Raw genomic sequence first — 25765 nt, forward strand, 5'->3', positions numbered from 1 at the left:
GATCTCAGCTCACTGCAAGTTCCGCCTCCCGGGTTCCCGCCATTCTCCTGCCTCAGCCTCCCAAGTAGCTGGGACTACAGGCGCCCGCCTCGTCACCCGGCTAGTTTTTTGTATTTTTAGTAGAGACGGGGTTTCACTGTGTTCGCCAGGATGGTCTCGATCTCCTGACCTCGTGATCCACCCGTCTCGGCCTCCCAAAGTGCTGGGATTACAGGCTTGAGCCACCGCGCCCGGCTATATCTCATTATTTTTTACTTAGACAAAATTTAGGATATTTTGAAGTTCCATAGGCATTAAAAGTATAGCCTTTTTGGATATACAATATCCAAAAAGCAAAGATGTCCCAGTTACTAGAAGGAATTTCACAGATGAAATGGTGATAGCATTATTTTTTATTTAAACAAATTTATCATGTGACATAATTTATTTTCAACCAGGATGTTTTGGTCGTGAATTGTACAGCAGAATGGGCAGCTGCCAATCACGTTTTGGCAACCTGTCGGACAGCACTGAAACAGCAGGGTGTTCTGGGATTGAACATGGCTCCCTGCATGAGAGCATTTCTGGAGCGGCTCCCCATGATGCTTCAGGAGCAGTATGCCTATGAAAAGGTAACTCATTACACTCACTCCTAGAGATCCACAGATATCCAGTGCTTTCAATTTGATTATAGCCTTGAACTTATCCCTTAAGAGCATGAGGTCTGAGGAAAATAAGTGGGGCTATTTGGGCAGAATCAAATGAAGGTAAGTCATGCCTAAAAGAGTTGTTCAGCAACCCTAAGTCTATTCTTGGTTTATTTTCACCAGAGTAAAATAAGGAAACAAACAAACACCAACTTTGTATTACTGTTGTTCAGATTGTTTATTCACTCCAAAGCTTCTTAAAATACCTATGCAGCAGAATTCCATCTTCCCTTTTCTGACCCACACATGTATCTATTTTTATATGGCTTGGCCATTCCAAAGTTGAGGGATAGAGATGGATGCGGGTATCAGAGTGAACATTGTCTCCACTTGTGAGATAAATCTTTGTGGAAAATTTAGTGTAAGAGCTATGTTGAGTTGAGTAGGGCCATTGAATACTGGAATGAGGAATTATAGCATTTGAACTTGTCCAGCCAGTGATCCTAAAGTAGCCTGTCTTCCAGCCCTCAGTAGTCACAGTGTACTGACCCCAGCAGAACTCTTTGATTTTTTTTTCTTCTTCTTTTTGTGCCAAACTACATTAATGTAATCAGCTGTTACCACACCCAGTTAATTTCACTAACGTATTTGCTCAGGTTTTCTTTTCTGAATCACTCAGGCTCCACAACTAGGGAATGCCATGGAAGAAGAAAGGATTTTCCTTTGATAGCTACCAGGATTCTTTTGTAAAGGAGGAAAGTGAGAAGAACAGATCTCTGTGGTTTAATAGTTACCTGCTTTTTTTTCCAATCAAAAAAACCATGATGAAAATGTACTATATGCAGTGTGATATCTTAGATTGGATCCTGGAGCAGAAAACAAGTATTAATGGGAAAACTAAGGAAAACCAAATAAAGTTCTGTGGTTTAGTTAGTATTGTACCAATGTTAGTTTGTTAGTTTTGATAAATGTGCCAGGGTTGTATAAGATGTTAACATTAGATAAAGTTGGATGAAGGGTATACAGCAATTCTCGGTACTGTCTGTACAATTCTAAATCTAAATTTATTTCCTAGCAAAAGGCTTAAACAGTAAACTTCAAAAATAAGACTCCAGACTTTCAGACTACAGTAGGTTAATTTAGAATATTTGGCACAAACTCTTCGACATAACATCTTTGTATTTTCTTTTAGCCTCATGTGGTTTGTGGCGACCAGCTTGTTCACAGCCCCTATATGCAATGCTTGGCTTCCCTTGCTGTGGGACTTCATCTGGATCAGCTGTTGTGTAACCCTCCAGTGCCACCACACCACCAGAACTCTCTCCCTGACCCTGCATCCTGGAATCCAAATGAATGGGCCTGGTTAGAATGTTTCTCAACCACTATAAAGGCTGCCGAAGCCCTGACCAATGGAGCCCAGTTTCCAGAATCTTTTACCGTTCCAGATCTAGAACCTGTTCCAGAGGATGAACTTGTATTTCTAATGGTAAATGTACTGTGAGCTGCTATTATTTGCAGCTGAGATTTTATCATGGGTATTTGGTGTATAGCAAACCCCTAGTAAGTCTTTGCTAGTATGAATGGCTAGAAGTTAAGAGAAGTGGAAAATATTTTTCTTTCAGATAGTCACTTTCAATCTGGTGGGAGGCCTCTATAGTGGCAGGAATTGGTAATGTAAGCACTGTTGAACTCTTGTAAACCTGCCAGCTCTCAATGACATAGTCCCATATTTTCTCACTTTCTTTTGTCCATAGGTACTTTGTTAGTGCCTTACTTGTAAATATCTTAGCATCTTTTCCTGGTCATCTTGTGGGTTATATGCCACATATAGATTCTAATTTATTTGGCATTTCAAGCAAGTCTTTAATTAGCATCAAATAAAATATAAAAGAGCATCCTGATTGTCATTTCATTCTGATTGTATTTGAGAGTGTATACTGTAGAAACTGTGACATAGATAAAATACCTGTGTAGACTACAGGCCAGCACGTGATCTAACAACCTCTTTGTATACTTAAGATTTATGTATACAAACATTTGGATAGATAACTGTTAACACAATGTGAAACAGACAAATATAAATTGAGTAAAATTATGTAACTGTAGTCATGCATCACTTAATGACAGGGATATGTTCTGAGAAATGCATTGTTAGGCAATCTTGACACTGGGAGTATCATAGAGTACATAGTACTTACCCAAATCTAGGTGATATAGCCTACTTATACAAGACTGTATGGTATAGTCTGATTACTCCTAGGCTACAAACCTGTACGGAATGTTACTGTATTCAGTGCTCTAGGCAGTTGTAACACAATGGTAATTATTTGTGTATGTAAACATAGAAGGTATAATAAAAATAAGGTTTTATAATCTTATGAAACCATCTTCACACATGCAGTTTGTTGTTGACTGAAATGTCATGTGGCACAAAAGTATAGAATATTGTAATCAGAAAATGTTCTTCTAAGCCCATTTGGCCCAACTCTGTAATTTTGTAGATGAGGAAGCTGAAGCCCAGAAAGATGAAGTGATTTGCCCACAGCTACACAAAAAGTTTATAGGGGTGTGGGGTCCTGCTCATGACCTTGTACCTTTGGGTGTTCAGAAAACACATGGCTAGCTTTGAGTCACCAGTACTGTAGTGATAGTGATAGTGAAAGTGTTTATAATAAAGGGAAATACTGACAGTGCATAAAATCAAGTTTGACGTAATTATAAAACTGCTCTTAATTTCTCATAATATTACCATGTTCTTTTTTGGAAATAAGACTTAATGATTAGAAGAACACTTTGTTGTTAATAGCCGCTGAATCTTGCCTAAGCAGAATTGATCATTATGTATCCCGTTTTTCAGGATAACAGTAAATGGATTAATGGCATGGATGAACAAATTATGTCTTGGGCAACTTCCAGACCTGAGGTCAGTAAAGATGAAGATAACTGTATGATGATTCTCAGTCAGTGTTTTGATTCTAAATACTTGTGCTTTTGTACCCTGGTGTCTCCCATACAGGCTGGCACACACTTGGTACTTAGTACATGGCTGTTTTAGTGAATGGATGACTCTAATTTTGAGATGATTGTGGTTTTCTAGGACTGGCACCTGGGAGGTAAATGTGATGTCTACTTATGGGGTGCTGGTAGGCATGGACAGCTGGCAGAAGCTGGAAGAAATGTAATGGTACCTGCAGCAGCTCCCTCATTCTCACAGGCCCAACAGGTAACTAACAGGGTAAAAAATAGAAAAGAAACATGGGAACTGAAAATTCTAATTCTTTTGCTTGTCTTATTGTGGGATAAAGCTTGTCCATTTCATAATCTATTGTGAGGAATCATTAAAGAAAGTCATGATATATAGCTTTCAAATACAGACTTGCTGTGGTTTTTATCAGACTTCAGAAGTTAACAAATTTCTAAATTTTTCTTTTAAGTTTAATGAACTAACATCATGATGTGTTAGGCCTACCCAGTATGTATTTCTAGCAGTTTAGATACTCCTAATTAGTGATTTTCTCTTTGGGGCTATAAACTTCCTAGGATCTTTAGCCAGATATTATCGACCACTCCCCTTTTCTAATAATCCTGGTACCACATAGCGCCAAACCCTTCTTGAGGCCACTGCTTTGTCTTTTGCTCTTCTCTACCTCAGCTAGTCCCAGATTGCATGACTCATTCTTATGTATGAGTTTCTGCTTCTTTCTAGCCCAGTCTTTAATATTTCCCCATTACCCCTTCCTTTTTCTTTCATCCATTTTGTTGTTCTAAACTCTTTTAAATAGATGAATCTCATACATCTCTTGGTTAAATAAGCAGTTTTGTAGTCATCAAGGAGTTAAGGGACTGCATAGTTATATCAACTCTTCTCTTTCGGTAAAAGGATAAAAAAATTATAAAGGCATTCTATGTATATGTGGAATCATTTCAAATGGTTGCATGTTGAAGCAATATAATATAATAAAAAATAAAATATTTAATTCTGTGTTTTTATACTAGGTCATTTGTGGTCAGAATTGTACCTTTGTCATCCAGGCCAATGGCACAGTGTTGGCTTGTGGGGAAGGAAGTTATGGCAGATTAGGACAAGGAAATTCAGATGACCTTCATGTACTGACAGTTATTTCAGCCTTACAAGGTAAAATTGTCCTTAGTTAAAAGATGGTTAGAACCTATGGCCTAATGTAGGTTTGGTCATACAAACCTTTGCTCTTCTCAAACCTTTGCTAGATAAAATCATATCGGGTTTTCACTTATATTTAAATCCTTGTTTAGGCATGTGTACAGCCTCAATTTCCATATTTTAAGCTATATTGCAAGTTACTTATCATACAATGCTAGAATTCAATGAAATATAAATAACACTTTTTGAGACCCACTGAAGATTGTAAACAAATGCTTAAAAATTGCAAAAGTGTAAGTAGGCAGATGTTAATAGCAGTAGCAATCATGCATGTGTTTCATTAAAATTAAAAATCAGTTTATATGGAAATCTGCAAATGTGCTAAAGACTTTCAAGGACATCTTCATCAGAGTTCTGTGTGACTTGGAGAGAGAACACTTTGGAGAAACCGCCGTACACGCTCCCAGCTTGCTCATTAACTGAACTCATAGTGACTCTGAAGCCTACAAAGAGAGCACAGACGGTTTTTTACGTAAAAGCATACAAGTAACTGAGTTCAAAGCAAGTTCCTGGAAGTTCAAGTTCTTTTTATTGTGATCTGGGTGTGAAGAGCACAGCAGTAGAGATGAGAATGTGTGCTGGGTTTCTGTGGGTTCTACTGGTCCTTGGCTCTGGGACATTGCACAAACTACAAGACCTCTTTGTGACTTGGTTTTCCCAATTGTAAAAATGGGGTGTTAGTGTCTGTTTTATAGGTTTTATGTGAAAGTAGAAAATGAGATAAACCATGTAAAGCATTTATAGGAGTGGCTAGAGCATAGCCAGTCATTAATGACTATAACTTTTGCTGTCATCCTCCTTTTCCTTGTCATCGTCATTATTTTAGGTGACTATTCCCAGTTTTGCTAGGTTATGGCTACAAATTCAATTTAAAACCAAAGAAATTGGGTCAGGCACTGTGGCTCACACCTGTAAACCCAGCACTTTGGGAGGCTGAGGCGGGCAGATCACTTGATGTCAGGAGTTCATGACCAGCCTGGCCAACATGGTGAAACCCTGTCTCTGCTAAAAATATAAAAATTAGCCAGGTGTGGTGACACGTGCCTGTAATCCCAGCTACTCAGGAGGCTGAGGCAAGAGAATTGCTTGAACCCGGGAGGTGGAGGTTGCAGTGAGCCGAGATCACACCATTGCACTCCAGCCTGGGTGACAGAGTAAGACTCCATCTAAAAAAAAAAAAAAAAAAAACTAATGAAATTATTCTTATTTTCATAGTACCATTTCAGTGGTTTTTGATTGAGGGCATTCAGTAGCAGCTGCAAATAAAGAGAGTTTTAACATCCAGTGACTGCTATTGGGTTTCTGTTCTGTTCCAGGCTTTGTGGTGACCCAGCTGGTGACTTCCTGTGGTTCTGATGGGCACTCTATGGCCCTAACTGAAAGTGGTGAGGTCTTTAGCTGGGGAGATGGTGACTATGGTAAACTTGGCCATGGGAACAGCGACAGGCAGCGGCGGCCCAGGCAGATCGAGGCCTTACAAGGAGAAGAAGTGGTGCAGGTCAGGCAGGAAATGGATAAGTTTGCCTTTCATTGTAAATATACTAGTTATTGAATAGGTTTCTTAAAATTAGGTAACAGAAAGTATAGTAAAAATATGTTACACTGTCATTATAAGAGATCCATTGGTTTTGTTCAGATTCATTCTTGAGCTTGTTAGAAGTTTGAATGGGCTTTGGTGTTAGCATTGGTCTTGTTAGTGTGGGTTAGAATGGTCTTTTTCCTGAGCCAACTGGTTGGTCCAGACTGAGGTGCTGCAGGCTCTTGGAAGGAATATTGTGTGGTTTAACTTCTGCCACACAGTTCTTAATACACAGATAAATGGAAAACTTTGCTTTTAACCTATTATTTTTGTTACAAAAGCTAAGTTCATTTGCATTTTCTGGAAAATAGTGTTCTAAAATAATATTGTAAAATGGCATAGCACCTTATAGTTTACAAATGATTTCCCCATTTATTATCTCATTTAGTCTAGGTCATCTGTACACAGCTGAAGAGTAGCAGTAGTTATTCCAGGGTATGCTGTTCAGCTTGGGCTTCCTGAGGCTGTTGAGACAGATCAGACTTGGGAGAGCAGGAGAGCAACTTGGGCAGATCAGTGTACCAGTTGACCAGATGCAGTGGCTTATGCCTGTAATCCTAACACTTTGGGAGTACAACGCAAGAGGATTGCTTGAGGCCAGGAGTTTGAGACCAGCCTAAACAACATAGCAAGACCCTGTCTCTACAAAAAAATAAAAATAGAAATAAATAGCCAGATGTGGTAGCACATGCCTGTAGTCCCAGCTACTTGGGAGGCTGAGGTGGGAGGATTGCTTGAGCCCAGGAGTTCAGGGCTGCAGTGAGCTGTGATCACACCACTGCACTCCAGCCTAGGTCACAGAGCAAGACATTGTCTCTTTAAAATTAAAAAAAATTAAAAAATAATTTTTTTAAAACATTGGGCTTTGAAGATTCAGTTTTCAGTGAAGTTTATGTAAAGTTTATTGCTACATTAATACCCAAAATGGCAGATCTACATTTTTCTTAGTTTCCCTTCTTAAAAGATTTTTTCTCCTTGGTTCTGTCTTAGATGTCTTGTGGCTTCAAGCATTCAGCAGTGGTCACTTCAGATGGCAAACTGTTTACCTTTGGGAATGGTGACTATGGTCGTCTGGGTCTTGGAAATACCTCTAACAAAAAACTTCCAGAGAGAGTGACTGCACTGGAGGGATATCAGATTGGACAGGCATGGAATAAATCAAGATATTCTAGCTGATCATTTTTTCTCAGTTCTTCTGTGTTCACTTAGACACCCTCAGGAAGATCAGGATCGCCAGTTGTACCTAACCTCATGTACATTTTGTTATGGTCTAATTGATAATTTTAACTGTTTCCCAATGTGAAATTCATGTTTTAAGTCAATTTAAATTTGTTTGTATGACAAACCAACAAATGTAACCCTTATTTCAGGATGTGAATATTTTTAAACCCCCCTTCATAACATACTAATACCACTTGCTATAAAACCTTTAAAAAGTACAGGTACTAATAGCTCTTGTCTGGTAGCCTTGAGTTGAATGGCTGAATTGCAACATCACTGGTAGCTAGTGCTCCTAAGTAGTAATTATCTCTGTTTTGTATACATCAAGAGTGTCCTTTAACAAGGAAATATTTTTGGCTTTTTCTATATCATTCCTTAGATACTTTTTGATATGAATGAGTATTTTTGAGTTAGGTATACTTTCCCCCTATCGTTCGTACTGATTATGGTTTAGCCACAGACATTTGAAGGATTTCACTTTGAAGAAAAAAGTTTAAGAAAAAACATTAAGAATTATTTCTTGTTGACTTATTTTGGTTAACATTTGTAGTATGCTCTGAAACCATTGTAGATATTTGGAAACATAACCAAGTTTTTCACTGAAGTAGAGAAAAAGGGTCCCAGAAACGGGGGAGTGTGTTTTAGGTCTTGTGATTTGCCTTACTGAGTACTGTTATTTCCTCAGGTGGCCTGTGGATTAAACCACACTTTGGCAGTGTCAGCAGATGGTTCCATGGTGTGGGCTTTCGGAGATGGAGACTATGGAAAACTAGGCTTAGGAAATTCCACTGCAAAATCTTCACCTCAGGTCAGTACTGCCTTGAATCTAGGTTTTCAGACAACATAAATAGTTTTCATCTATGTCAGTAGTTATTTTTATTTGGAAATAATTTACCTTTAGTACTTTTGGTAATTCATAATGAAGTTTAGAAGCTTCTGTTGTGCATTCTTGAATGCCCACATGCTCGGTCTTGATTTTAAATAAGCTATTAATCCAGATAAACTGGATTTAAAATTCTGCAAGGATAAGCTTCTGTCTCCCTAAACAGGTTTCACACTGTAGGACCTCTGATGTAGAGAAGAAATAATTAGAAACATATCTCCAGGGTGTCATGGAAGGAACTATGAATAATCCTTTGTAACCCTCTGCATGCAGCTGCCATGTTTGCTTATTATTACCACTGAATTACACAGGTACACATCTCCTTTTAAAAAACAATACAAAGGAAATCTGAGTCCATAAAGAAAGAAATTAGAAACTGTTATTCACACTATAGAAGATTTCTTGACTCCACAGAAGACTTTCTATATGATTGTTTTATGTGGGTTTTCCTGACACATTTTACAAGCAGTGTGGTTTACAAAGCTTCAGCTTATATTTGGATTCACCACCATTTATAGTCTGTGACATCCTGATAGCTGTCTAGTGAATATTCAGTTAGGTATGTAGAGAGGCAGGAAAACCCACTCTGGAGAACATATACAGCAGTTATTGTCACCCATGAAAGCTAAAATGTTAAACTAAAATGGTCTTCTAGTGTTCTTTAAAAGGTCCTGGAATTCCCTGTGGTCTCTATTACCCAGAGGAATGCTTCTACTTCACATAAGGCCCTGGAGACTTTCGTCAAACTGCCCCTGCCTCTGCACACTCCCTCCCCCAAATTCAGTTAGTTTGCAGAGCAGTAGGAGAAAATAACATTTCAGGTTTGGATTTGGGTCGAATAGGTAAGTGACAATTAGTATTTTTGTTGGAAGATAGTTCTTGATACGTGCCATTCGGCAAATTCAAGAGTGATTTTTTTTCTTCTTCTTAAAGTTGTGTGCCTTACACTTTTGTTTTGCAGAAAATTGATGTCCTTTGTGGAATTGGAATAAAAAAGGTTGCTTGTGGAACTCAGTTTTCCGTTGCTTTGACCAAAGATGGTCATGTGTATACCTTTGGTCAAGGTAAGACATTTTTCAGCTTATTTGCTTGGGTACACATCATTATAAACATTGGCCTTCCAGTGTTATAGAATGTGCTCTAAATTGAGTCCTTTTTTTTGTTCTAGGTGGTGAGTAGTCACTATGACCTTCTTTCACTAGATGATTTTCCACTCCTCTTTCGTGTACTTTATTATAAAGACAAACTCCCCTCCGCATTAAGACCCCTTATGCCAGAGCCTGCACTCTTGCTAGAAGAGTCCCTGCCAAGGGCTGTCCCCTCTTCTTTTCTGCTGCCCTCGACATGCTGCCACAAATACTGCCTTGACCACCAGAGCTCCTCTGTGTCCTGCCTCATTCTTCATCCCTTCTAGGGATTGGGGCTGCAGATCTTAGGAACTGGAGGAATTCATAGGCACTCTGGGTTCAAATCTTGAGTCGGTTCATAAGCCTGGCATTCACAGTGGGACTGAGATTCTTGGCAAGGGTCATTTTTGAGGGATATGTGAGACAGGTGTGAGGAAGAGGAATTAAACCATGACTGAAGTTTCTAGTTGTGGGAGAACATTGATGTCTCTGACTGAGGACATGAGCTGTTTTGTGGGGAAGGGTAAGGAGCTTAGTTTTAGTTATGTTGAGTGGACCCATTTGCCCTAAATAAATGTGTGGAAATGTCCACTTAGGCTGTTGAGAATTTGGATCTGGAACTGAACTCCAGAAGGATTGGTTATGGAGATGTAGGTTTAGGACATTAGCTGCATAATAGTAGTAGTTAAATCCTTATTCGTATCATCTAAAAAACCCAGAATGAGAGTATAGAATGAGAAAAGAAGAAAATAGAGCTCTGGGGCATTTGATGTAAAGGGCAGGTGGGCACAAAAGAATAAGACTTGCGAGGGCGGGGTGCCGTGGTTCACACCTGTAATCCCAGCACTTTGGGAGGCCGAGGCGGGTGGATCACCTAAGGTCAAGAGTTCGAGACCAGCCTGGCCAACATGGCGAATTGCTGTCTCTGCTAAAAATACAAAAATTAGCTGAGCATGATGGCAGACGCCTATAATCACAGCTACTGGGGAGGCTGAGGCAGGGAGAATTGCTTGAAGCCGGAAGGCAGAGGTTGCAGTGAGCCGAAATTGTGCCATTGCACTCAGGCCTGGGCAACAAGAGCGAAACTTCATCTCAAAAAAGAAAAAAAAGATTAAAAAGAAGAATTGGGAGAGCTGGCTTTGAAAGGAGTGGGAAGAGGTTACTGGTGAGCCAGGGCAGTGCAGTCTCTGAGAGGCAGGAAAAGCTGAGGCCACATTATTAGAAGGTTGCATGATGTTCCCACGGGCTGGAGCCTGAAAAGAAGCCACTGCAGTAGGCAATTAGGAGCTGACTCATGGCTTTTGAGAATAGAATTTCAGTGCAGTGGAGAGAGTGGAAGTTAGGCTGCAGAAGGTAGGCAAGCCAAATGGACCTAGCAGGCTTTGTGCAGCAAAGGCTGGCTAGCACCCTCTAGATTTTGGCAAGGTAAAGGGAGAGGTTGATTGGAAGTTAGAGGACAAGTTGAATGATCTCTCATTTTAGAATATAAGAAACTTAAAATTACCCAGGCATGGTGGCATGTGCCTGTGGTCCGAGCTACTCAGGAGGCTGAGGTGAGGTTGAGGCTACAGTGAGCCGAGATCGCACCACTGCGGTGTACTCCAGTCTGAGCAACAGAGCGAGACCCTGTCTCGAACTTAAGAAACTTGAGGGCCTGAACTGTGTCAGTCAGACTCTATCTTTTCAAAGATGTGGATATTGGAGAAGCCTCTTATTTTGAAACAAGTTACCAATTTTAGATATAACTTTTTAAAAAATTTTTATGAATAAAGAGCCTGTGATGTTTTGCAGAGAAACAGCTTCACACTTTTTATTTATTCAGAACCTGGTGTACCTTTCCGGAATAGCAGCTTTAGCCTCAGTTGAGTTTTATGTGTCATTGCCATTCCACCATAAGAAGCTAAATGACGGATCAGAAAATATAAAAGCACTGTGGTGTGTGGTGCAAAACATTTCCACATGTTTTTGTTTTGTTTTTTCAGATCGCCTGATAGGCTTGCCAGAGGGGCGTGCTCGCAATCACAATCGACCGCAGCAAATCCCTGTCCTGGCTGGAATGATCATTGAAGATGTGGCAGTTGGAGCTGAACACACACTTGCTTTGGCATCAAATGGAGATGTGTATGCCTGGGGGAGCAATTCAGAAGGGCAGGTAAATATTTATATGGCTTGCTGATATCTCATATTCTAGAAATCTCACAGTGTTCCTCAGTTGGGGAAAGAGATAGGCTAGGAAATTAATAATCTACTAAAATATTCCAAGCACATCACTTTGCCATGGGACTGATTATTTTGTAAGTCTAGTTATGTCTTTCTCTCTCAACTGTGGCCAAAGAAGTGTTATACCGTGGTTTAAAACAATTCTGACAGTACAGCAAAGTGATTAAGGGGATTAACTGAGTATATATGTGTGTGTCCTCACACATTGTTAAGTGCCTGGCATGTAGTAAGCTGCAGTATGTAAGGATTTGCTACTGTCAACATTATCATCATTACTACAGCAAGATGTGAGGTTAGGTCCTGGGAATATCAGTTGATCTGGAAAAAGGAATGAAACAATATTTTTATATTTTATAATATGATGGCATGCATACAAACTATCTTTAGGTTTATGCAGGAGTCTTGTCACCCGCATTATTTATAGGATTAAACTGAGCCTCTGAGATATTGATAAGAGACTCAAAAGGTGGATGTGTTCACCCTCCTCTATTAATGAAGTAGGGCGAGACCTTGGTGTGAGATGCCTGAGGTGCTGTGACGGTGACTTTGAGCTCCACATGCAGAGCCACCTCCCCTTCCTCCATAAATCCTCTCTGGGTCTGGCTTCCCCTAGTGCCAGGGACCCTTAAGTTCAAGGTCTGGCATTATTCATAGTAGCCTCAGTTTGGCTCCTGTGGTTTCCTCATCCCTATATTAACAGACAGGGAAACCGCTCATCATTGTGGTTGCAGTCTTACTGAGAGGAGAGTTAACGTTGAAGGCCCCTTTGGGAGTTTCCTGGCAGTGGCTTGACATGATCCTTCCTAATGATGTTGATTTGCTTAGCTGCTGAAACACTGGCTCTCCCAGTCAGACCCTAAGTATAGAGATTTGGAGATTAGAATTTGCTTCCATATATGTTTTTATATATGTTTATGTATTGTTACACAGAAATTAGTGTGTTTTAAGTAAAAGCTCCATACATCATTCTGTTATTACTTAACTTTCCAAGAATTCATTTCCTTTCCATAAGTGAAATCCAAGGATGTGTTTAGTCATTAAGACTCATCTGCTAGATTTGGAATGTCCTTGTTGCAGCTTAGTTTTTAGCAGTTTGAACTGTGAGGACTGTTATGATAGAGAAAATCAGAATGTATTTTATTATTGGGGACTGGGTGTGGTGCTCACACCTGTAATCCCAGCACTTTGGGAAGCCGAGGCAGGTGGATCACAAGGTCAGGAGTTCAAGACCAGCCTGGCCAAGATAGTGAATCCCTGTCTCTACTAAAAATAAAAAAATTAGCTGGGTGTGGTGGTGGGAGCCTGTAATCCCAGCTACTTGGGAGGCTGAGGCAGAAAATTGCTTGAACCAGGGAGGCAGAGGTTGCAGTGAGCTGAGATTGTGCCACTGCACTCTAGCCTAGGTGACAGAGCAAGACTCCATCTCAAAAAAAAAAAAAGAATGTGTTTTATTGATGCTGATGCATGGTACAGTTATTAACTTATTTATATCTGCCACTTTCTAAGAAAAATTTCATATTGACTTCCTCTTTTCCTCTTTCTAATTGAATTTCTGCATATTTATGATTTATGCCCAGCTCGGTCTAGGCCACACCAACCACGTTCGAGAACCAACCCTGGTAACAGGTCTGCAAGGGAAAAATGTTCGGCAGATCTCGGCCGGCCGCTGCCACAGTGCTGCGTGGACAGCACCACCTGTCCCACCAAGAGCACCAGGTGAGAAAGGAAATCTTCACGCTCTTGCAGCTTCTCTTTCAGCAGTACCCTATGGCACTGTCTGCTTGCCAGTTCCAAACTGTATCCAGCATCGTTGTGAAACCATCAAGCCTTTTGCCACACAAAGCATTATTTGTGTTACCAGCACTGGAAGTGTTTTCATAGCAGGCATTTGTCCTGCTGACATCAGTATGAACCAGGTCCTTTCTGCACCCCCCAAAAGAGAATACATATTACTTATGCAAGCAAAAATTTATAATTTTAGCAGCAACTAAGTTTTTTTTCTTTTTTTTTTGAAGTGGAGTCTCGCTCTGTCACCTAGGCTGGAGTACAGTGGTGTGATCTCAGCTGACTGCAACCTCCGCCTCCCAGGTTCAAGTGATTCTCCTGCCTCAGCCTCCCAAGTAGCTGGGACTGCAGGCGTGCACTACCATTCCTGGCTCATTTTTGTATTTTTAGTAGAAATGGGGTTTCGCCATGTTGGGCAGTCTGGTCTCAAATTCCTGAACTCCAGTGATCTGCCCGCCTCAGCCTCCCAAAGTGTTGGGATTACAGGCATGAGTCACCGCACCTGGCCAGTATTTTTAATATATAAAAGAAATGACAAATTATAGCTTTCTAAGGCCCACTGTTAGAAATAAAGATTAAAAGCCCTGAGACCATTTGTCAAATTCCTCACCTTAGTTAACCATTAGAAACACGATGCCTGTGCATTGGCACAGCAGTCAACTTGCTGCCATTTTATTCTTATGTTTGGCAAGACTGGTGGGCTACTTCTAGCTTTTTGTTGTTTGTTTTATTTTTAATTTATTGTGAAATTTTTATATAGCAACACAAAGATTTAAAGAAAATTGTAACACATACTTGTGTGCTCAACACCCAACTGTGGGCCCTTTCTGATTTGATCTATCTTCCATTCATTTCAGATGTAGCTATTACCTTAATGTTGTGACATTTGTCATTCTTACACATTTCTTCATATTTGGGCATTTCTTTTTTTTTTTTTTTTTTTTTTCCGAGACAGAGTCTCACTCTGTTGCCCAGGCTGGAGTGTAATGGCGCCATCTCAGCTCATTGCAACCTCTGCCTCCCAGGTTAAAGCAGTTCTCCTGCTTCAGCTCCTGAGTAGCTGGGATTATAGGCATGCACCACCACGCCCAACTAATTTTTATATTTTTGGTAGAGATGGTGTTTCGCCATATTGGCCAGGCTGGTCTTGAATTCCTGACCTCAAGTGATCCACCCATCTCGGCCTCCCAAAGTGCTGGGATTACAGGTGTGAGCCACAGTGTCCAGCCATTGGACAAGGCCCTCAAACCTTGTTTTTCTACCATCTTCTGGTGTCTAAGGCACAAGAATTTCCCTGAAGCAAAGTTGTGTCTAAGAGCTCAGCATTCTCTTCCGGTTTTGCTAACCCCTCTATTTCTTAGGGGGTCCTAAGGTTCCCCATAGGGATTTTTTTTCTTAGATATCTAAGAGAGAAAAGTGGGAATTCCAGGTAGATTCCAAACAAGCAGGAAATGGTTTCTATTAACGGAATCTAGAATGAGCAGAGCTGCCTATGCACTGACAATTTCAGGTACTCAGTGGCTTCAGAGGGATTTCACTTCCACTTCAGGGCAGAAGTTATCCAATGTGACAGGTAAAGGTTTAAGCTCTGGGGCCACCTTGCTGGGGCTGAATCCCAGCTCCTCCTCCTGATCTGAGTGACTTTGAGACTCAGTGTTTTGTCTGTAAAATGAGGATAATAATAACTAACCTACTGCAAAGAGCTATAGAAGTAACTGGACCCATTCATGTAAAGCTCTTAGAATAGTGCCAGGCACATGGAAGGGACTCAGTAAATGTTAGTTTTTACTACGAACAAGCATAATACCTCTGGGAATTGCACTGTACCAGTCTTTATTTACAGGAAACTCGAGGGAGTTTGTATCTTATTTTCACTCTGTGTTTTTGTGGGAGGGTAGCTGTGGATGCAGGCCTTGTAGTCTTTGCTTCTTACAGAACTCTTATTCTTATAGTAAAAGCCTTCATGAATCATGCACCTGTATGTTTCTGTCATTAATACTTTGTGTCAGATCCCTAGCGAATATGGAGTTGGCTCTGCTAAGTTTCCCATTTCCATTTTCCAGAACTGCCTACCTAGTCCTTGCCCACATTTGCGGTATTATGAAGATGGTAATTATTAAATGTGAAATGAAAAACTTGGCTTTATTTACTTATTTTTGTGAAGGAACTGCCTAAGTTCTATTGTTAAATAAATAGGAAATGAAAAGAGAAAATACCAGGTTTCATTTCCATAATGATAAAGACATTTTATTTTATTTTTTTCTCTGCCCCCTGATAAAGACATTTTAAAAACCAACACAAATGCACACACAAAACTAAGATGAATCGATGGATAGAGGTTGGAATGGGTGTCCATGAGCTTCTCTATATGCTTGAAATTTTTCAAAATGTGGAAAGTGAAAGCAATGCTGTTTCCTTCACAAGTGCCCATTTGCTTTCTGGACAGGTGTGTCAGTACCTCTGCAGCTGGGCCTGCCTGACACACTGCCCCCCCAGTACGGTGCGCTGAGAGAAGTCAGCATTCACACGGTGCGGGCCAGGCTCCGGCTGCTTTACCACTTCTCTGACCTCATGTACTCGTCCTGGAGACTGCTGAACCTTAGCCCCAACAACCAGGTAACAGACTGGCGTGGTAAGCAGCCAGGCACAGACTGGCGTGGTAAGCAGTGCCCATGACATGCTCACCAGGCCCCAGGGCTTTTCCCTCTGCCTTTGGAAAATGCTTTCATGGCTAATAAGATAACAATTCTATTTCCATTTTATTGCTGTGTTAGGGACAGTCTAGAGGTTGGTCATGATGGTGCTAGACACAGAGTGGTCTTCCTTCTGTGTTTTGGTTTGTTCAAAAATCAAGTATGAATGGCTAAGCATACCATTTCTTTTTTTGAGACGGCGTCTCGCTCTGTCGCCCAGGCTGGAGTGCAGTGGCACAATCTCGGCTCACTGCAACCTCTGCCTCTCAGGTTCAAGTAATTCTCCTGCCTCGGCCTCCTGAGTAGCTGGAATTACAGGCCTGCGCCACCATGCCTGGCTAATTTTTGTATTTTTAGTAGAGACAAGGTTTCAGCATATTAGTCAGACTGGTCTCGAACTCCTAACTTCAAATGATCCCCCCACCTCCATCTCTCAAATTGCTGGGATTACAGGTGTGAGCCACCACACTCAGCCACTAAGCGTGCCATTTCTGCAAAGTCTAGAATATGATTTTAAAATGTAAGCACACAAAGCTATTAGAACCACAGTCAGGGTAGTTACATAAATGAATCTGAGAAGTTTCAGATACTTTTTTCTCTTCTTACAAATTAGCATTCTGGGTCCTGGGGAAAGGGAGGTCGGGGAAATAAAGTAAGTTTTGCTGATTTGTCTATTTATGGACTAGTCCAGTAACAAAGTGGCTAGCTATCGTGTGTGGGTATGTGTGTGTGTGTGTGTGATTTGACAAATAGATAGCCAGGCAGCAGAGTCCAGTGCAGCACTAAACAGAGTGTTAGCAAACTGTAATTAGTGGGAGAAATGTTTATAATGTAAAGTGAATTGAGAAAGGCAGCTCAAAATGATAACAGTATGAAAAACGTTGTGTATACATACACAGAAAAGAACTGGAAGGAGATAGATGAAATTATCAGTGGGGCATCTCTGTATGGTAGGGATTTGGAATCACTTAATTTGTGTATACATATGTGTATCCTTCTCTGTATTTTCTAAGGTTTTTAAAAATAGTAATTATATATTTTATCAAAAAAAATTTTACAGGTTACTAATAGTTACTAATCCTGAGTTGATGCTCTTAAAGTGCATTTTTAAAAGAATGTATGTTCTGTTTTTCAATTTTTTAAATAATATTGAGACAGGGTCTCACCGTGTGCCCAGGCTGGAGTGCAGTAGTGTGATCTCAGCTCACTGCAGCCTCAATCTCCTTGGACTCAGGTGATCCACCCACCTCAGCCTCCCAAGTAGCTGGGAGTACAGGCACATGCCACCATGCCCAGCTAATTTTTATGTTTTTGTAGAGATGGGTTTTGCCGTGTTGCCCAGGCTAGTCTTGAACTCCTGGGCTCAAGTGATCCGCCCACCATAGCCTCCCAAAGTGCTGGGACTACAGGCAGGAGCCGCTGCCCCCAGCCAAAATAATGTATGTTCTACAAGTGAAAATTGTTATTTCTTTTAAGCCTAGATTATACCATTTCTGATAACTGTACCTTCTGTTACAGAACAGCACATCCCATTATAATGCTGGAACTTGGGGCATTGTACAGGGACAACTTCGGCCTTTGTTAGCCCCGAGAGTCTACACTCTGCCAATGGTGCGCTCCATAGGAAAAACCATGGTTCAAGGCAAAAACTATGGACCTCAGATAACTGTAAAAAGGATATCAACCAGGTTAGCATATGTATGTATGTTTCACTAACGAGCTGGGATTTTTTCAGGTGGATGTTATTACTAATTTCTGTGAGTCTTAGTTTACTCACTTCTAAGGCAGGGTAGATATAGTACTTACATTAGTACCTGGTGTGGTTACAGTGGGCCTAGCACAGTGTTTGGCTGTTAAACTAGCTTTTTCACTCACTGATGGGAAGATGTCGTGATTTTGGGGAAATTGGTAAGAGTTGTATTTCATTGCTTTCTCCCTTTCTTTTAAAGAGGACGGAAGTGTAAGCCCATTTTTGTCCAAATAGCGAGACAAGTAGTTAAGCTGAATGCATCAGACCTCCGTCTGCCTTCCCGAGCGTGGAAGGTTAAGCTGGTTGGAGAAGGGGCTGATGATGCTGGAGGAGTGTTTGATGATACCATCACAGAGATGTGCCAGGTACATTCCTGCAGTGTCCCCTGCCGAGTTACCTAGTCTGCTAGTGGCCATTTTGCTGTTTCCAGTGATCACTCTGCCAGGCTTGTTTTCGTAAATGTAGCAAGGATGCATTTGTGAGCCTCATATAAAGTCATGCTGTTAAGTGATACGTAGGCAAATTAGAGCAACAGTTTCTGAAATGCTTTGTCAAGATACCTTACTACATAAATATCAGTTCTTAGGCATCTACCAGTGACTCACCATCTGTTGTGTTATAATATTGGCAGAACAAACAGCAATGGCATATATGTACATTTATGTAACAGACAAATCCAGGAGCACCCATGTGCTCTGATTTATTCTGGTGCTTTTAGAACAAAGTAGAACTGCCAGATTCCAGGGGAGTTAGAAAAATAAATGTTAAGATCTGGTCTTAAAATTAGACCAGTTCTAATTTTAAGATCTGCATTGGCAGCTTCGCTTCCAGATCAGCTCTGTCCTTTCCAGCATTGCCTAGTATCAGGATTTTTCCAGTAAACCCTGTGACTAAAATAATGCTTGACTATCATTATTGAATCTATTTGAAACATCACTACACTCTTCATAGCCACCACTACTCCCCCCCTAGATTGACTTTCTCATTCCTTTTGGTTCTTCATACATGAGTGCTTTCCATAAGGGGGATTTCCTAATCTCATTTTAAATTGAAACCACAAAAATGAAGTATGAAATTATCAGTTGTCACATGGCATTATAAATTCCTCAAAATACACTCTTTTTAGTATGATCTTTAATGTAATTGGTTTGTTCTCTTCATGCATTTGTCATTTCTCAAAAAATTTTTTCTTTCTTCTACAGGAACTTGAAACTGGTATTGTTGACCTTCTTATACCCTCTCCCAATGCCACCGCAGAAGTGGGTTACAATAGGGACAGGTATGCAGTCAGCAATGTTCATTATATGTCTAAAATAATAATAATAGCTCACGTTTATTGAGTACTTACTATGTACCAGGCACTGTTTTAAGTGCTTTACACCTATTATCCCCTTCAGTCCTCATTATAACCCTAAGGAGTAAATACTATTGTTATCCTCTTGTCAAAGATGAGGAAACAGACCAGGCGCAGTGGCTAACGCCTATAATCCGAGCACTTTGGGAGGCCGAGGCGGGTGGATCACCTGATGTCAGGAGTTTAAGACCAGCCTGGCCAACATGGTGAAACACCATCTCTATAAAAAATACAAAAATTAGCTGGGCATGGTGGCACATGCCTGTAATCCCAGCTACTCGGGAGGCTGAGGCAAGAGAATCACTTGATTTGAACCCAGGAAGTGGAGGCTGCAGGGAGCTGAGGTCATGCCACTGCACTCCGGCCTGGGCAACAGAGCAAGACCCCGTCTCAAAAAAAAAGGGAAACAGGCGCATCCTTCCAGACTTGGTATTTATTGACACCAAATCAATGATAATATAGAGGGGGAGAGGAAGCTCAGACTTGATCATGAAACCTGATTTATGTTTCTGAAGGCCCACATGGCCTCCCCATAATGAATTTTCTACACCAAAATTTGTTTAAAAGTTTTATTATGCTAGCAAGTCACAAAAGTTAGTATTTGCAATTACATATTATCTTTATATTTGCAAAATTTTGAATTTTGGATCCTGTTTCATGGACTTGTAAATTAAAAACAATGATTTTAGAAAACAGGGCTTTCTGGAGCAGGTAGCTTAATTTTAAGATCCTTACATAGTTCTTCTAAAAATAGTTCAGAATACAGTCCATGTGCTGTGTGAAACAGTAACTACATGTGGTCCACATGTGGCTTTTGAGAACTCAACATGTGATTAGGGAAGCTGAAGAACTGAATTTTTAGTTTTATTTAATTACTTTAGCCTCATGTGGCTAATGGATGCCATATTGAACAGTACAGGTATAGACTAACACTGTAGCTGTCATTGCTAACTTATTTCTAACAGAAATGAGGAAAATATTGTTTGAAATATTCCCTTTAATTTTGCAGGTTCCTTTTTAACCCTTCTGCCTGCCTCGATGAACACTTAATGCAGTTTAAGTTTTTAGGAATTTTAATGGGGGTTGCCATTCGCACAAAGAAGCCTCTGGACCTTCACTTGGCCCCTCTGGTGTGGAAGCAGCTGTGCTGTGTCCCACTCACCCTAGAGGACCTGGAGGAGGTGGATCTGCTCTACGTGCAGACTCTCAACAGCATTCTTCACATTGAAGACAGTGGGATTACCGAGGAGAGTTTCCATGAGGTAAATCCTGGCCAGTCTATGTTTCTACTGGTGTTGACTTCCTATATGCACAGACTAGAATTTTTCTGTGTAAAATTGAGATATAGTCTTCCACTTGCTGTCTGGCTGAACCATGCCATATCTATGCCATTGCTGCCTTTAGCAGCTCAACCCCAGCAGTTTAAACAGCTTCTGATAGATAGAGCAGGCTCCTGGCCTTAGCTGCTCCTTCGCCCTTAATTTTTTTCTGCCTGTTAGAGTGAAGAACCAAGGTGGAAAGGGAGGCCTGGGGTCACCAGAGTTCAACAGGCCTGGTTTGGAAACGGAGAGATTTGGTCCCATTTTTAACTACAGCTGGTTGAGTGATCACGTTGCTGCTGATCAAGTAGCCGGATCAGTCCTACCTGTCTTGTTTTCCTTGTTTTTATCCTTAAAAATTGTGAGTTTGTTATTGCTGTGCCATATTTGTATGTAAAATGCTTTTTGCTGTCATTTCTACCATGTAATAAAAATTCTTTTTTCTTCTGTTCCTAGATGATTCCTCTTGATTCTTTTGTTGGCCAAAGTGCTGATGGCAAAATGGTTCCTATAATCCCTGGCGGAAATAGTATCCCACTCACATTTTCCAATAGGAAGGAATATGTGGAGAGGGCCATTGAATATCGACTTCATGAGATGGACAGACAGGTAAGATGAAACTTAACAGGAGGTACACATGAATGCTTGGGTTTATCTCCAAATGAGAGCTGACTGGTTATGCCAAAATCTGATATGTATTTACTGTGTTAATTCCTCTGTATGTATGTATGTATTTATTTATTTATTTTAATTTACTTATTTATTTTTGAGATAGCATCTCACTCTGTCACCCAGGCTGGAGTGCAGTGGTGTAATCACAGCTCACTGCAGCCTCTGCCTCCTGGATTCAAGTGATTCTCTGGCCTCAGCTTCCCCAGTAGCTGGGACTACAGGCACGTGCCATCACTCCTAGCTAATCTTTTTATTTTTTGGTAGAGACAGGGTTTTGCCATGTTAGCCAGGCTGGTCTCGAACTCCTGGCCTCAAGTGATCCACCTGCCTCAGCTTCCCAAAGTGTTGGGATTATAGGCATAAGCCACCGCACTCAGTGATTCCTTTGTATTTATATTTCAAACCCTATTCAGAGACTTTTCAGGCCTTCTCCTTATCCAGTGCCTTAAATCGGTTCTGAATTGGTCTTTGGTTGGATTGAGACCGTTTTCATCTGGCATTCAGACCTTGCCTTCTTACTCCTCCTTAGTCCTGTTTGTCCTCATGTGTTACTGCTTCCCAGCTCAGCTGCTTACTGCTTACTGCTTACTGCTTCCCCCCACTCTAGTTGGGTTAGTCAGGGCCCACGTAAATGAACCCCCAAATATGACCTCACATGCATTTCCCTTTCCCTCTCTTGCTGCTATTCTTTAAACCTCAGCTAAGAGGGCATCTCCTGCACACACAAGCTTTCCTCCAGGTCACCAACCTGTAGAGATCTTTTTCCTTACTTTGAAGTTCATTGAGGTTCCTCAAGATATATCACATACTTCTATGTTATGGTCTAAGAATTAGGCCCCAGAATTTAGGTCTTGTTTCCTCGCTTGCAAGAAATTGAATGAAGAATGCATTTTCTATTTCATTTGAGTTACCTTGTTCTGTGCTGACAGGTAGGTAAGCATTTAATAAATAATGGGAGTGTGAATGAGTGACCACAGAAGTAAATATCATGTCCAAAAATGGTTCTTTTGATAATACAATCATTAATAGCATTTCAACAATACTTTATTTGCAGAATATGTTGGGGTCTTCTCAAGAGCTGGACTCAGGCTGTGAAGCTATAGAAGTTTAGTAATTTGAAGTATACATATTCCATGCCCCTCACTCCCGGCTCCTTCTTAGGCTTTGGCTTTGGGCCAAGTCCAGTCAGAAAAATGATATCTTTAGCCTAATGAAGTTGGGTCTTGTCAGTGATGCTGTTTACACAGCCAGGGATTAGTGTTTGTCTCCAGTTCATGAATATTTTCCAATCCCCAGAGAATAAATAACTGACTAGAAATGTATTGATAACCTCCTGCATGCCAGCCATGGTGCCAGGCACTCTTGCCTGCCATTTTTCCCATAGTTACTCTGTGAGGTTAGGATTGCCAGCACTGTTTCACAGAAGAAAGCACTGAGTGCCCACGGCAGAGCCAAGACCCCAAACCAGGCTCCAAGATGGTGTCCAGGCTCTTCTGATGACCCTTCTGAGGGTTGGATGGACACTCCCTTTCCACAGCTGTGCTCTGCTCTGCCCTGGCTTTGTTCTGTTCTCAGTAAAAAGCCCTTCTTCCTCTTTCACTTCTTCTTCATCTCTTAGAACTGTTTGTCCCATAGCTGTCCTCAGTTGTCCCCCTGCCATCTCCAAGGAGCCAGTCCCATACCTCAGCCTAATTTTTTTTCCAAACAGCTTTTGTTTTGTGTTCCACCAAGCATAACAGCTTGTTTGTTCGTTTTTGTTTTTGTTTGGCAGACTTTGGTGGGGTATTGACCTTTACAGTAGAGCCTGCCTTTACTGCCAGTCTCTGATCCTTACTGGCCAACTTTAGTGCCAGTTTTCTATTTATTTTTTAAGAGAGGGTCTTGCTCTGTCACCCAGGCTGGAGTGCAGTGGCACAGTGATAGCTCACTGCAGCCTTGAACTCTTGGGCTCAAGGGATCTCCTGCCTTAGCCTCCCAAGTAGCTGGGATGACAGGGCAAGCCATTGCACTTTGCCCAGTTTTTTTTAATATAATAAATTTTACTATATATATTTAAGGTGTACAATACGATAATATAGGATATGCATATAGATAGTAAAAAGGTTATTATAGTGAAGCAAATTAACATATCCATCACCTCACATAGTTACTCACTTCCTTAAGGAATTGTCCCTATTCAGATTCTCAGACTTTTTAAATGGTGGTAGATGGTTTTGAGTTGGCCAGGAGCAAAGAAGTATTTATGAAACCTTGAACAATGGTGAGTCTGTGTGTAGGGTATGCACTACCGTATAATCTTGGAGGAGACATTTTTCTAAACAAGTTGTCAAGGCAGCCCCTGGTTGCACCCCACTTGGCACTCCCCACCTTGTCTGTGCCCAGCACTATGATGCTAAGAGAATAGCACAGTCTAGAATTACCCAGTCACACAGAATTTCATGTGGTTACTCATATATAGTTCTCATCAGAGCCACTTGAGAGCAGCAATGTCTGCATTTTTCAGATGAAAAAATTAAGAGAGTTAATTATCGGTAGAGCTGGGAGTTAGAACCCAAGTCTCTTGACTAAATTTGTTGCCTTTTCTATTGCCTTCCTAAAGAAGGACTTCCCATTTTTACTTTCTTCTTTGTACTTTTCAGATTTTTTTTTTACAGTGAGCATAAATAATTTTTACAAAAAGGATATAACTGTTTTCAAAAGACAAATATAAATTTAAAAAACAGTAGACAACTAGATGAGTCTCCCAAGAACTTCTTACCTTTATGAGATGAAGTGTCCACACATGCATAGTTTGACAGCATATGGCCACATATGATTAGGAATATGGCCGGGCGCGGTGGCTCAAACCTGTAATCCCAGCACTTTGGGAGGCTGAGACGGGCGGATCACAAGGTCAGGAGATCGAGACCATCCTGGCTAATACGGTGAAACCCCGTCTCTACTAAAGAATACAAAAAACTAGCCGGGCGACGAGGCGGGCGCCTGTAGTCCCAGCTACTTGGGAGGCGGAGGCAGGAGAATGGCGTGAACCTGGGAGGCGGAGCTTGCAGTGAGCTGAGATCCGGCCACCGCACTCCAGCCTGGGCGACAGAGCCAGACTCCGTCTCAAAAAAAAAAAAAAAAAGGAATATGAGTGAGCGGGGCTGACATCAGGGAGGGCCCCAGTGGGCTGGGATTTTGTGGTAGAGGGAAGGCAGGCTCCTGAATTGGACTTGAAGTGGAACCAGAAGTGTAAGAATCCCACAGCAGGGACAGGCTCTAAGAAGGGTTGAGAGGGAGGGAGGGTGGGCCTTTTTGACTGACTCTCATAGAGCCTGGTGGTCTGAGAAACAAGTGGAGGGTCTGGGGAGCAGATGAGCAGGCAGCAGGAGGCGCCTAGCCCCACGGGGCCCATAGCAGATGCCAGGTTCACGCACACTCATTGAATGAGCAACCTCTCCTGGGAACAGGTGGCTGCAGTCCGAGAAGGGATGTCCTGGATTGTTCCTGTGCCGCTGCTCTCCCTCCTCACGGCAAAACAGCTGGAGCAAATGGTGTGTGGGATGCCCGAGATCTCTGTGGAAGTCTTGAAGAAAGTGGTGCGGTACCGTGAGGTGGATGAGCAGCATCAGCTGGTGCAGTGGTTCTGGCATACGCTGGAAGAGTTCTCCAATGAAGAGCGGGTGCTGTTCATGAGGTTTGTGTCGGGAAGATCTCGGCTGCCAGCCAACACTGCTGACATTTCTCAGAGATTTCAAATCATGAAGGTTGATAGGGTAAGTAAGCTGTTCTTTCTTTGTCATGTCTGCCTTATTGCTTTGTTGTTGTTGAGACAGGGTCTCACTCTGTAGCCCAGGCTGGAGCACAGTGGTGTGATTTCAGCTCACTGCAACCTCCACTTCCTAGGTTCAAGCAGTTCTGCCTCAGCCTCCCCAATAGCTGGGACTACAGGTGCACGCCACCACGCCTAGCTAATATTTTTGTATATTTTGGCAGAGACAGGGTTTCACCATGTTGGCCAGGCTGGTCTTGAACTCCTGACCCAAGGAGATCTGCCCACCTCGGCCTCCCAAAGTGCTGGGATTACAGGCCTGAGCCAACATGCCTGGCCCTCTGCCCCTTGTTGCTTTTATGTTGGGGAAACCAAACTATGACCTTCAAGTAGGCCTGCCGATTCATGCTTAATACTTGGAATTTCCATATTAATGAGAAAATCAAGCAGTAAAATTTGTTTAGAAATATCATTTAGCTTCAGTGGGAAGAGTCCTAAGTGGATGTAGAGAGCATACTACAACCAGCAACCTTCCCTAAATCTTCCAGCATCTTCCTGAGTTAAAGCTGAATTTGGCACAGGGATCATCATACTGCCTGTTCCTG

General features: G+C 41.5%; 1 protein-coding gene across 8 annotated transcripts in view; it reads left to right on the forward strand.

Annotated features, from left to right (window-relative positions):
• The window catches only part of HERC1 (HECT and RLD domain containing E3 ubiquitin protein ligase family member 1), a 233966-nt gene that overhangs the window by 205176 nt on the left and 3025 nt on the right, over window positions 1-25765 (forward strand). For 7 of the 8 annotated variants that reach the window (XM_030930058.1, XM_030930063.1, XM_030930060.1 and 4 more), the window contains exons 60-77: window positions 438-611; window positions 1819-2112; window positions 3484-3549; window positions 3724-3849; window positions 4623-4761; window positions 6123-6304; window positions 7376-7531; window positions 8292-8414; window positions 9451-9553; window positions 11599-11768; window positions 13414-13552; window positions 16068-16237; window positions 17833-18002; window positions 18264-18429; window positions 19267-19343; window positions 20428-20680; window positions 21194-21346; window positions 24859-25164. In XM_030930058.1, coding sequence (XP_030785918.1) covers window positions 438-611; window positions 1819-2112; window positions 3484-3549; window positions 3724-3849; window positions 4623-4761; window positions 6123-6304; window positions 7376-7531; window positions 8292-8414; window positions 9451-9553; window positions 11599-11768; window positions 13414-13552; window positions 16068-16237; window positions 17833-18002; window positions 18264-18429; window positions 19267-19343; window positions 20428-20680; window positions 21194-21346; window positions 24859-25164 — 2967 coding nt within the window. The remainder of the gene's footprint in view (window positions 1-437; window positions 612-1818; window positions 2113-3483; window positions 3550-3723; window positions 3850-4622; window positions 4762-6122; window positions 6305-7375; window positions 7532-8291; window positions 8415-9450; window positions 9554-11598; window positions 11769-13413; window positions 13553-16067; window positions 16238-17832; window positions 18003-18263; window positions 18430-19266; window positions 19344-20427; window positions 20681-21193; window positions 21347-24858; window positions 25165-25765) is intronic. The other variant, XM_030930064.1, reaches the window with a different exon arrangement.

Source organism: Rhinopithecus roxellana, chromosome 5 (assembly GCF_007565055.1).
Source record: "Rhinopithecus roxellana isolate Shanxi Qingling chromosome 5, ASM756505v1, whole genome shotgun sequence".
Classification (NCBI taxonomy): Eukaryota; Metazoa; Chordata; class Mammalia; order Primates; family Cercopithecidae; genus Rhinopithecus; species Rhinopithecus roxellana.